The sequence below is a fragment of the Chiloscyllium plagiosum genome, unplaced genomic scaffold (genome assembly GCF_037043375.1).
Source record: "Chiloscyllium plagiosum isolate Xiang-an unplaced genomic scaffold, Cpla_swu_hap1 HiC_scaffold_23, whole genome shotgun sequence".
NCBI lineage: Eukaryota > Metazoa > Chordata > Chondrichthyes > Orectolobiformes > Hemiscylliidae > Chiloscyllium > Chiloscyllium plagiosum.
Genome location: NW_028270161.1, coordinates 27226697 through 27240374, shown reverse-complemented (window position 1 = coordinate 27240374; position 13678 = coordinate 27226697). Strand labels below are relative to the sequence as shown.

General features: G+C 40.0%; 1 protein-coding gene across 1 annotated transcript in view; it reads right to left on the bottom strand.

The window, feature by feature from the left end:
* The window catches only part of reln (reelin), a 391311-nt gene that overhangs the window by 85164 nt on the left and 292469 nt on the right, over positions 1 to 13678 (bottom strand). Inside the window, exons 36-37 of the mRNA XM_043713852.2 lie at positions 5377 to 5554; positions 2577 to 2661 (exon numbers count right to left, since the gene is read on the bottom strand). Of these exons, the coding sequence (XP_043569787.2) occupies positions 2577 to 2661; positions 5377 to 5554 (263 nt within the window). The remainder of the gene's footprint in view (positions 1 to 2576; positions 2662 to 5376; positions 5555 to 13678) is intronic.

The window sequence follows — 13678 nt, the reverse complement described above, 5'->3', positions numbered from 1 at the left end:
CATTGCATTAATTAGTTATAGCTCTTTGAAGAACTTGTGTGTAATCCATGAAAAAGCGTTCCATCTAACCAGAGGTGAAAATTATCCATCATTTAACTTACATTTAAACATGTATTAAAGACAAGTGCTTCCTTTTTACTGAAGGATTAAAAACATAAATGGGTGTCCAAATATTGTCTTAAATAAATTATTCAGCTCAACTGCTGACGAGTTAACATTTTTTATCACGATCCATGGCATGATCCATCTTTCAGTTTAATTTGCTTTTACTAGCTTGTTAGTAACAGTTACGCTGGAATTCACACAGAATTTTCCAGGCTTCGTTCCAAAATCTCTGAGCATTAATGCTGCTTTTGGGCATTCTTTTATATTCTATTATGTGATCAGTACTTTCTTCAAACATCTAATTTTCTCTCCTTATCTCTTTGAGATTATCTCTTACTATGCTTTAGTGAATAGTAATAGGAATCAATGATTGATCTTGAGGAGATGCTGGTGCCGCCTGGAGTAAGCTTCCATTAAACATTATCCTCTGCCTGAATCCCCCATGGAGGTACATCTAATCCTTGCTCAATGTCATCCTAAAAGCCCAGCACAGGAACTCATCAGGTAAGAGATCAGGAGTGCAAACCCACATTCTTCCTGTCTGCTTTACTGTATAAGTACCAGTTCCTGTGCCATTACATCACAGAATGGATGTTGTGGTCCTGGAGGAGGAAGTGAGGACTGCAGATGCTGGAGATCAGAGCTGAAAATGTGTTGCTGGAAAAGCGCAGCAGGTCAGGCAGCATCGAAGAAACAGGAGAATCGACGTTTTGGGCATGAGCCCTTCTTCAGGAATGAGGAAAGTGTGTCCAGCAGGCTAAGATAAAAGGTAGGGAGGAGTGACGTGGGGGAGGGGCATTGGAAATGAGATAAGTGGAAATAGGTCAAGGTGAGGGTGATAGGCCGGAGTGGGGGTGGAGGCGGAGAGGTCAGGAAGAGGATTGCAGGTTAGGAAGGCGGTGTTGAGTTCGAGGGATTTGACTGAGACAAGGTGGGGGGAGGGGAAATGAGGAAACTGGAGAAATCTGTATTCATCCCTTGTGGTTGGAGGGTTCCTAGGCGGAAGATGAGGTGTTCTTCCTCCAACCGTTGTGTTGCTATGGTCTGGCGATGGAGGAGTCCAAGGACGTGCATGTCCTTGGTGGAGTGGGAGGGGGAGTTGAAGTGTTGAGCCAAGGGGTGGTTGGGTTGGTTGGTCCGGGTGTCCCAGAGGTGTTCTCTGAAACGTTCCACAAGTAGGCGGCCTGTCTCCCCAATATAGAGGAGGCCATATCGGGTGCAGCGGATGCAATAAATGATGTGTGAGGAGGTGCAGGTGAATTTGTGGTGGATATGGAAGGATCCCTTGGGGCCTTGGAGGGAAGTAAGGGGGGAGATGTGGGCGCAAGTTTTGCATTTCTTGCGGTTGCAGGGGAAGGTGCCGGGAGTGGAGGTTGGGCTGATGGGGGGTGTGGACCTGACGAGGGAGTGTTTTCACCATCCCTCCAGAACTATCCCTCTCTGAGGATGAAAGATCAGTCCTCAGCAGAGGCCTCACTTCATTTCCCTACGCTCCCGGATTAACGAGTTCAACACGCAGCGAGACATCGAACAATTCTTCCGCCGCCTTCGCCTCCGCACCTACTTCTTCAACCAGGATTCTCGCCCACCCTCTGACGACCCCTTCTCCTGCCTCCAACACACCCCATCCATCTGGACACCCCGTGCTGTCCTGGAGGAAGGGCAAGTAATTTCAGAAACACCATTGCTAGTATAAATGAGGCCTTTGGGATTGTCCACAATGCCCTCTGCAATTAATTGACATGTTGTTGTAAGGGTTCCATATGGAAGTTAGACATTTGTGGGCAGCACGGTGGCACAGTGGTTAGCATTGCTGCCTCACAGCGCCAGAGATCCGGGTTCAATTCCCGCCTCAGGCGACTGAGTATGTGGAGTTTGCACGTTCTCCCTGTGTCTGCGTGGGTTTCCTCCGGTTTCCTCCCACAGTCCAAAGATGTGCAGGTCAGGTGAATTGGCCATGCTAAATTGTCCGTAGTGTTAGGTAAGGGGTAAATGTAGGGGTATGGGTGGGTTGCGCTTCGGTGGGGTTGTGTGGACTTGTTGGGCCAAAGGGCCTGTTTCCACACTGTAAGTAATCTAATCTAATTGAGCGAGGTACAGAAAAGTTACTAGTGACAGTGCCACAGTAGCCCTGCAGTCAATGATTTCTAGACAGTATAGAAATGGGTGAGAAAAATTACAACTGAACTTTCTGATTTTTCCTTGAAAGGGAAAAACAACCAAAATTGCTGAAGGATCCAACTTGAAAAAGTTGGATCCTTCCGTTCAGATGTTGACTAATTTACTGCATTTATGACACTTCCACTCCATTTCATGTACTTATTTTATACATATATAGATACTTTACAATATTTGCCACATTGTTTTTATCTCTGCAACATGAAGTCTGAATATTCAAACTGACAGACACTTTGACTGCTTGAGATTCTTTTTGATTTTGTACATTCTGGCAAAAAAGCAGAAAAACATACCTTTAGCTATGAACTTAAATGAGAATTGAATGTACAAAGTGTTTGTACACTCCAGGTCCCTGGAAACCAACATCCTCAATCCCTCCTGCAGGAAATAAAGAGATAAATGAGTGGCTTGAACAAATGAGATTGTTGTTGCACAAAGAGCATACAGATTGCTAACAACATTCCTGCAAAGTGCAATTTAGAAATGAGTTTGAGAATCTGTTGTTACTTTCAAAAATACCGACAAATAATTTGACATGAACAAATATCTTAATTAACTCATCAATATTTAAATATTGAAGGAAACAGTGTCCAATAATACAGTGCAGTGTGTTAAGAGTATTAACATAATACATCTGCTATGTCAATTCAATAAAGTGAAAGTAATTTTATTCCCATTTAAAATCTAACTTTTGGCAGAAAGGTTACTGCACTCCACAAAGGATTATACTTCATTTGTTTCATTTTATTGTCATTGCCTTCTACTTAAAGCAAAAATGACTTTGATAAATGAGGTATTATTTATAGCAATTCTATAAGTCACCATCGTTGAGAGTGTTGAGGCACTGAATTATTTTCTATCAGACCAGTCTTCAAAAGAGTAATTGTATCTTATGCCTTTTGGGGCAGACGCATGACACGGATTAGTGCTTAAATTACACCATTGTTAGGATCTACCAAAATTATATCAGACTAATGTGGACAGTGGCTTTTTTGTACTGGTTAGGAGCAAAAGCTGCAAATGAAAAATGATCTATTGAGAGAGTTTTTTTTATTACGAGGAAATTAGGCAGAAACAGGGCAGATAAAATAACAGCTCACACTTACAGTTCACGAAGAAGCTGACATTGCACAGACTAGTCGGCACCATATGTGCTCTGGAGTATAGTAATATGTATAAAATTTAGTTTTTTTTCCCTAAATGACTTTGGATCATTTGTGAAAATTACAATTAAATTTAGACCTGCTTCAGTCTTTATGGATGAAGTCAATAGGTTTGAGTGCACAATGCTGCATTAACAAAAGCCTCTTTGTCATAAGGTGAAATATAGCGTAGATTTAGCCAACTGTCTGGTAAACATTGCTGTAAAATGGCACGCTGATGAACAGAAATAAATCTGATTGGGTTCAAACCGGTTCAGAATTTATTAACTATACAGGGCTATACAAGATATACATTTATTTAAAATTATGCAATATGTTGACATGCAATTCTTGTTTATTCTTGAGTGAGAAGGACAATTTCCTTTGATGCCTGCACCAGAACTGCCAACTACTTTGAGACAAATTAATAATCAACTTCTTTTTTGGTGGTAATAGTAGTGAAATTGTCAGTACTCCATTGAAACTGATTTCTGGAGTCTGCACAGTATAGAACAATCTAGAAATCAGTATAGAACAATCTAGAAACCTTTACAAGGGGAATTGTAAAGGTTTCTCCCAGTTGCAATTACAAAATTGTTATAAGAAACCTTTAAAAATGATACATATAGTTAAATGAGAAATAACTGGATTTTTAACAGCAGGCTAACTTGCTAATTAATGCTAAACACATTCACTGGTTGCTGAGAAGCAAATTCCACAAGTCTGGATGTTAACTTTCTCCCGACTAAAGATTTCACATTTTAAAAATAAATATACATTTAAATGATTTTTAATTTTTGGCTTAAGGTGAAATCTAAAGCAAAGATAATAATTTATTGAGCTATCTGAAAATTTAAACTGTAGGGAATCAAAATATGTTTTTTTCCAAGCTCTTGAAATGTTTCATTTAATCATAGCAGAAGCAGACCTTTGGCACACTGAATATGCACTGACAATATCTACTCTAAATCTACATCACTTCCTAGCACTTGGCCCATTGCCTTCAATGTCATGACAATTCACATGCTCATCCAAGTACTTCTTAAAGGTTTTGAGGTATTCCACCTCAGCTACTCTCATTCATACTCAAGGGTTAGTTATTCATTCTTACTAGGTCCTTCATTAATTGTGATGCAGTCATGCAGTAACATGACCTTCTGTATTTGTGTTGACATATGGGGAATTTGGACTCACAGAAGCAAAATTAGAAAAATTCATCAATATCCTAGATGATTATCAAGACTCCATTAAACTGATAGCCACAAAAAATACACAAGGAAAGATTACATTTCCTACACTTTACAATATTTGAATTGGTTCAACCTTCAAATCCACCTCAATGGAATGGACAAAATCCATTATGCAGTGACTGAGGTTGCCCAACTTCTGGGAGTGCCAGCAAAAATGTCTCCACTATGTCACCAACCTATCACTGATAATGCCCATCAAACTAAATTCATTGAATTATTGCAGGCAGTCCAGATGAAGTGTGGACAGAGGGGGATATGCAAGCACTCCGAGGCCAAAGGTTAAAACATCATTATTAAGGAGAGCAAGGTTGATATTAATGAAAATATGGCAGTCTTAGCTCTCCTGCAAATAATGGTACTGTGTAAAATATGGTGTATCCAGTAATAAGAAGGGTTTAAATGTTCAATAACATTAGCACATAGTGTTGTGATATAAATGATATTTGGCAATAAGTCATGAGATACAGGATTCTTGGTCAAACCTATTACTGCAGGTTAAAAAATCAAAACTACTCTATTTGCCAAAAGTACAAAGCTCAAGGTCACAATACTGTGCTCCCAGTGCGGGGCCTGGTTTGCCATCATTGCATAGTGTGAAGTGTGACTGTAATCTCCATGAATTTTCAAATATATCTCCATGAGCTTGTACCTTGTCTTAAACATCTTCAACCACAGTGTAAGCAACAATAACAAATCCTAACCCCTTTAAAGACCAATGCTGTTCCAGATTTGATGATCTCCCCATCCAAGTTCCCTCGCTCTGCTCCAAGAACTTCTGGCCAAATGTCAGGGTGTGGTTTTTCATTAAAGTCGTCTTTGAGAATTGATGGCAATGGAAGAAAGGGCACACAATTACGTCCTCCAAAGCCACTGTCACATCTGAAAATGAAAGGAAAGGCCCATCAGTAAATACTTGTGGCACAGCACGTCACTTTAACCAGAGTGATAAATGTAACAGCCAAATATTCATTGTGCCTTGTATAGTTTTAACAAGACTTCCCTATATTTATACTCCATCCCCTATAAAAAAAAGGCCAACAGTCAATTTGTTTTCCCTATTACCTGCTGAACTTGTATACCAGATTCTTCATAAGTATGAACAAGAACTCTGCAATCCCTTTGTGCTGTAGCTTTCGGCAGTCTTCCCATCCTATCAAAGTGCATTACCTTATATTTTCCCACATTATATTCCATCTGACAAATTTTGCCCATTCACTTAATCTTTCTATATCCCTCTACAATTCCTTTGTGTCATCCTCAACAATTACCTTCCCACCTTTTGTTTGTCTTCTGTAACTTTGGCTATAGTACATTCATGCTCCCCATTCACATCATGCATATTTATTTAAATAACGGTGGCCCCAACACTGATCCCTGTGGTACTCTACTACTTCCAAGCTGCTATCCTCCAAATGCTCCCATTATCTCAACTCCTTGTCTTCTCGTTACCCAATCCACTATCCATGTTAAAACATTACCCTCAATTCCATGGACACAGCTTATAATGTAGAGTTATGTGTGGTAACTTATCAGATACCTTTTGGAAATCCAAATATATTACATTGATTCTTCTTTATCTATCATGTTAGATGTGTCCTCAAAAAATTATATTAAACTTAGAAAGCTTGATTTCCCCTTCATGAAGCCATGCTTACTCTGCTTGATTTTATTATGCATTTCTAAATGTTCTGCTATTATATTCTTTATATAAGATTCTACCATTTTACCAATAATAGATGGTAAGCTAACTGGTCTATGGTTACTTATAGAACATAGAACATTGAACAGTACAGCACAGAACAGGCCCTTCAGCCCACAATGTTGTGCTGACCACTGATCCTCATGTACGCACCCTCAAATTTCTGTGACCATATGCATGTCCAGCAGTCTCTTAAATGTCCCCAATGACCTTGCTTCCACAACTGCTGCTGGCAACGCATTCCATGCTCTCAAAACTCTCTGTGTAAAGAGCACGCCTCTGACATCCTCTCTATACTTTCCTCCAACCAGCTTAAAACTATGACGCCTTGTGTTAGCCATTTCTGCCCTGGGAAATAGTCTCTGGCTATCGACTCTATCTATGCCCCTCATTATCTTGTATACCTCAATTAGGTCCCCTCTCCTCCTCCTTTTCTCCAATGAAAAAAGTCCGAGCTCAGTCAACCTCTCTTCATAAGATAAGCCCTCCAGTCCAGGCAGGATCCTGGGAAACCTCCTCTGAACCCTCTCCAAAGCATCCACATCTTTCCTATAATAGGGCGACCAGAACTGGATTCAAAGTGTGGTCTAACCAAAGTTTTATAGAGCTGCAACAAGATCTCACGACTCTTCAACTCAATCCCCCTGTTAATGAAAGCCAAAACACCATATGCTTTCTTAACAACCCTGTCCACTTACGTGGCCATTTTAAAGGATCTGTGTTCCTGCATACCAAGATCTCTCTTTTCCTCCACACTGCCAAGAATCCTATCCTTAATCCTGTACTCAGCTTTCAAATTCGACCTTCCAAAATGCATCACCTCGCATTTATCCAGGTTGAACTCCATCTGCCACCTCTCTGCCCATCTCTGCATCCTGTCAATGTCCCGCTGCAGTCTACAACAGCCCTCTATACTGTCAATGACACCTCCAACCTTTGTGTCATCTGCAACTTGCTGACTCATCCTTTAATCCCCTCATCCAAGTCATTAATTAAAAATTACATACAGTAGAGGCCCAAGGACAGAGCCCTGTGGAACACCATTCACCACTGACCTCCAGGCAGAATATTTTCCTTCTACTACTACTCGCTGTCTTCTGTTGGCCAGCCAATTCTGTATCCAGATAGCTAAGTTCCCCTGTATCCCATTCCTCCTGACTTTCTGAATGAGCCTACCATGGGGAACCTTACCAAATGCCTTGCTGAAGTCCATATACACCACATCCATAGCTCGACCCTCATCAACATTTCTAATCACATCCTCAAAGAACTCGATATGGTTTGTGAGGCATGACCTGTCCCTCACAAAGCCGTGTAGACTACATTTAATCAAGCCATGCTCTTCCAGATGGTCATAAATCCTATCCCTCAGAATCCTTTCTAACACCTTGCAGATGACAGACGTGAGACTTACTGGTCTGTAATTGCCGGGGATTTCCCTATTTCCTTTCTTGAAGAGAGGAATTACATTTGCCTCTCTCCAGTCCTCAGGTACGACTCCAGTGGAGAGCGAGGATACATTTCGTGTTTCCCAAAGCAGCCGAGGACAAATCTGGTCCGGGCCTGGCGACTTGTCAATCTTAATGTTTGACAAAATTTTCAGCACATCAGCTTCCTCTATCTCTATCCATTTCAGCATGCACACCTGCTCTTCAAAGGTTTCATTCACTACAAAGCTTGTTTTTTTCGTAAAAACAGAAGCAAAAAACTCATTTAGGGCTTCCCCTACCTCCTCAGACTCCACACACAAGTTCCCTATGCTATCCCTAATCGCCCCTACTCTTTCTTTGACCATTCTCTTATTCCTCACATAAGTGTAAAAGGCTTTTGTGTTCTCCCTAATCCGTTCTGCCAAGCCTTTCTCGTGCCCCCTCCTGGTTCTCCTCAGACATTTTTGAGCTCCTTCCTCGCCTGCCTGTAATCCTCTAGAGCTGAGCTTGACCCTAGCTTCCTCCACCTTAAGCTACCTTCTTCCTTTTGACGAGAAGTTCTGCCGCTCTCGTCATCCAAGGTTCCTTTATCTTACCCCTTCTTACCTGTCTCAGAGGGACATATTTATTCATCACTTGCAACAACTGTTCCTTAAACAGCCTCTTAAACAGTTCCTTAAACTTATGTTTTTGTGATCTTCCTTTTCTGAAAAAAGATGTTACGCTGGCAATTTTCCAATCCTCTGGGATATTTTCAGGACCTAAAAGATTTTTGGAAGACTACTGCCAGTGCATCCACTGTCTCTGTAGCTACTTCCTTTAATATCCTGGCATATAACCTATTGGGTTCAGAGGGCTAGTCAGCCTTTAGCCCCATTAATTTCCCTAGATTTTTTTTCTAGTGATAGTTATTATATGCATTTTCTCCCTCTTTTCCCCTTGATTATATAGTATTTTTGGAGCTCTATTATTGTCTTCTTTCATCAAGATTGATGCAAAGTATCTATTCAACTCCAATGCCATTTTTTAGTTCCTCATTATTTCCCCACCCTCATCCTCTAAGGGGCAGTTTGACCTTTCTCTTGCTTTTTATATCTTTAAATAAGCTCTCACCATCTTTTCTTTTATTACTTGCTAGTTTACTCTCAAAATTTATTTCCCCGTTTTATTATGTTTGTGGTCGCCTATTGCTTGTTTTTAAAACTATCCAAATCCTCTGGCTTACCACTAATCTTTGCCACATTGTATGTTTTTCTTTCAATTTGCCACTATCCTTAACTTCCTTGGTTAACTACTGTTGGTTTATCCCTTTCTAAAGAATTCTTCTTTGTCATTAGGGTATGTATTGTTGTGGTTCACTAGTTAGCACTGTTGCCTCACAGTGCCAAGGACCTGGGTTTGATTCCAGCCTCAGGTGATTGTGTGTGTGGAGTTTGCAAGTTCTCCCCATGTCTGTATGGGTTTTCGCAGGGTGTTCTGGTTTCCTCCCACAGTCCAAAGATGTGCAGGTTCGGTGGATTAGCCAAGCTAAATTGCCATATATTGTCCAGGAATGTGTAGGTTAGGTGGATTATCCATAGGAAATGCAGGGCTACAGGGATAAGGCAGGGGTATAGGTCTGGTTTGGATTCTCTTTGGAGGGTTGGAGTGGACTTGATGGACTGAATGGCCTGTTTCCACACTGTAGAAATTCTATGATCTGCCATTGTTGATCAATCACCATTTCTGCAAAACTGCTGACTCCACTCCAGCAAACTCTACCCTTGTTTTATTCCTATTATCTATAATTTAGTACAGTTGTTACCAACCGATGTTGCTCACTCTCAAGCTGAATGCTAAATTTGACCACGTTATGGTCACTGTTTAATCGGAGATATTTTTACTCTCAGATTATTTATTAAATTTGTCTCATTACATATTACCAGATCCATAAAGCCTGATCTCTGGTTGGATCTAGGATCATTTTGTTCTAGGAAATTGTTCTTCCTCATGGCTATCTGACAATTTGATTTTCCCAATCTACTTAAAGATTAAAGTCACACATGATTAATACACTGCCTTGTAACATGCCCTTCCTATCCCCCGATTTATTCTTATACATTTATTCCTATAAATCTTCCAATCCACGATCTTTCTTGCTATTATGTTATTTCCACTTCGTACTAACAAAGCTAACTCACCAATCTTTTCCTCCTGGCCAGTTATTTCCAAAAGTCATATGCTCCTGGATATTTTGTTCCCAGATTTAATCTTCTTATAACCTTATCTCTGTTATGGCTATCAAATTATTTAATGATAAATAAAATAAAATTAAGATCAGTAAGGTTACTTTATTTTTATGTTATTAATATATTTGTAATGTTCTGAATATTATGCGGTTAAGTGAAGAGCCATTAATTTTCTCTTTTAACCATTTTGCCACTTCTGATCTTATTTGCTGCTTTATAAAATACGTGTACATGTCATCCCTTCTGTCCCACCCTGGGCATTATAAAAACAGGTTTGTACCCAATTCCATATTTGGAAGATTGCATTAATAGGCTTGACAGTACCTTATTCCTTTCTAAGATCCACATATTGAAGGGGTATCCCATTATAGAAAAACAACTTTGGAAATACTGTTGGCTCTTCAATACTTTTAAGTCTGTGTTAACATGGTAATAAAAAAATACAGCAAACATTTTATTATCCTGCGCCTACAGACTAGGAGTGTACAGGTAGATCAAGAGGTCCACATAATCAATGTAAAAACACACACTAAGTAATTGGACCATAATGCAGGGGTATACACATCCCCTGCATTAATTTACAGCATAAATCACTGAAATAATGATGCAACTTTGCCTTAAACAAAACATGCTGGCAGAGAGCCTTCTCACTCACATCCTCAACTGACTACCTGGACATCGCAGAGATCACAATAACACAGTAAACATGTGGTATTTGAGGTACATAATTTTTTGCCAATTTATCAAGAGTGCTGGTTCCTTAGGTGACAGTTAAAGTAAAACTTGCTGTACTAGTTTATATTGATCATAATCCACTGGACTTCATTGAAAAGTTTATAGCTTGGAATGCAAGGCTATTCAGATGGAATCTTTTAATTGCAAACATTTAATGAAAAATTATTTAAACGTTTGGAAAAGATAATGCAATTTCTGATGCCCTTATGTGTAAAATTTTGGAATAAGTTAATGGTTTCAGAAATGATAAGATTGTCTAACATTGTATAAGGGGTATGACGAATGAATGAATACAAGTCTTATATTTGTTGGTTGTGTATCATGTTTTGTAATGAAATGCATTTTTGAAATAATGTTTCATTTTTTTAAGGGCAGACCATGTAAAGACTGCACGTGGCATGTAAGGGTTGTGTCTTCAATTTTCTAGATTGTTAACTGTAGACTGAAACGAGAAACGATCTGTTTTAAAATCAAGGATCACTGTAAGATTGCTGCATGTTTTGAAAGCAAGTGATCTGATACTCATTGTAAGCATCTTTTACACAGCTACTTGTTTGAGCAGTGGTTAAAGTGTGGTTGCAGATGAACTCGAGCTGAAGGGTTGTATACAGATGGAGTTGCAAGTGGCTGACTGCTCTGTGGACTAGTGACCGGTTAGTGATGATGAAGGCCTCTGCCTGCCAACAATTATAGATGCATAGAATCCCTACTGTGTGGAAACAGGCCTTTCGGCCCAACAGGCCCACACTGACTCTCTGAACAGTATTCTACCACCTTATCCCTGCATTTCCCATGGCTCATCCACCTAACCTACACATCCCTGGATACTATGGGCAATGTAGCATTGCCAGTCCACCTAACATGCACATCTTTGGACTGTGGGAAGAAACCAGTGCACCTGGAGGAAACCCACACAGACACAGGGAGAATGTGTAAACTCCACACAGACAGTGCCCAAGGGTGGAATTGAACCTGGGTTCCTGGCACTGTGAGGCAGCAGTTTGACCATTGAGCCACCGTGCCGCCCAATTATGTGATTGGTTCTCAGGTAGCTGAAAGGCTTTGGGCTGTGAACAAAGTAGTGAGAAGCCTTCAGGTTTCCACCAGCCCAAGAGCTCTCTCTGTTTTCTGCAGTAAAGGCTACTTTAAGCCTGTAGAAAATCAATTCATCTTTCCTTTAGCAGTTGCTGTAAGCTGCAAGTTACAATTGATAAATCAGAGAGAACTTTTATAAATGAACTAGCCATCTGGTTTCTTTTAGAGCCACAGAGTCATAATTCCATGGAAGCATCAGGAGAAGGATGACCAAGAAGTAGCATCCTGACATAGAAACATAGAAAATAAGAACAAGAGTAAGCCATTCAATATGATCTTGGCTGATCATCCAACTTAGTATCCTGTTCCCACTTTCTCCCTATTTCCTTTGATCCCTTTATCCCGACGAACTATATCTTACTCCTTCTTGACAGCAAATACTGCTTTGTGGCTGAGAATTCCACAGGCTCACCACTTTATAAGTAAAGAAATTTCACATCTCAATTCTAAATGTATCCTAGAACTGTGACCCCTAATTATGGACTCCTGGGTCATCAGGAACATCCTTCCCGCATTTATCCTGTCTGGATCTGTTAGAACTTCGGTACAACCAAAGCTGCGCACATTATTCTAGGTGTGGTCTCATCGAGACCCTGGACAATTACAGCAAGACTTTCTTCTTTCTCTATACAAGGATACCTGGGTCTCACTGCTTCTCCCTCTTTCTCAATCTATCACCGTTTAGATCATAATCTGTCTTCCTGTTTTTTTGTTACCAGAATGAATGATCTCACATTTATTGACATTATACTTCATCTGCTTTTGCCACTCTCTTAACTTGTCCAAATCATGCTGAAACTTCTCGGCATCTTCCACACAGTTCATCCTGCCATCTGGCTTTGAGTAGTCTGCAAACTTGGAGATAATATATTTAGTTTTCTCATCTAAACTAATAAAATATATTGTGAATAGGTGGGGTCCAAGCACTGATCCCTGATGTACCCGCCTAATCACTGCCTGCAGCTTGGGAAAAGACCTGTTTATTCATTTCCTGTCTGCCAGCCAGTTCTCTATCCATGTCAATACATGATCCCAATTCCATGTACTTTAATTTTCCATGTTAATCTCTTATGTGGGATCTTGTCAAATGTTTCTGAAAGTTCAAATAAACCACATCCACAGACCAACACAAGAATCATCGAAGGAACTATTGAACTGCCTTCCCATTCTTTCCTTCTGTTCATAACACCTTGTTTTTTCTGTCTCCGTCTGTGAGTGTAAGGGGGAGTTTATAAAGAGTTTTAATTAGTAAAGTTATATGCTGATGGTTCATAACTGTTTACCTGGAGCTAGAGTCTAATTACATCTGATAAATAGCAATTTTTGTGAAGTACAGAAAGCTGACCTGTGCTTTTTGTCAACCTGGGTCTAAAAGGCAGGTATACTGGGAAATACTGCATACTTTAAAAAACCTTTAATTTGGGATGACTCTATGGAAAGCAGAGCTTGATTCTCAGTGAGCTGTGACAATATCATTACCTAAATTGTTCCCCTGCAGTGCTATTAAATTCTTTTGCTTTGTAAACCTATGTAGACTCTCTCCAGAACCCACTCCCTCCAGTAGTAACATGAGTAGTTCTCTACTAACAGGATGCTGCCAGAAATCTCATAACTAAATAATGTAGTATATGAATTTTAGTGCCAGCATGATACGAAGAATGTAGGCTTTTCGTTTCAAAGACTGGCAGATTGTATCAAATGTCATGTAGTTGAACTGTTCATACCAAGTAAGGTACTGAACATACCCAAACTGCCCATGCTTCAAAATGCAAAACATAGTGTCCTGCATTAGATGTGATTCTGCAATTAGACAACG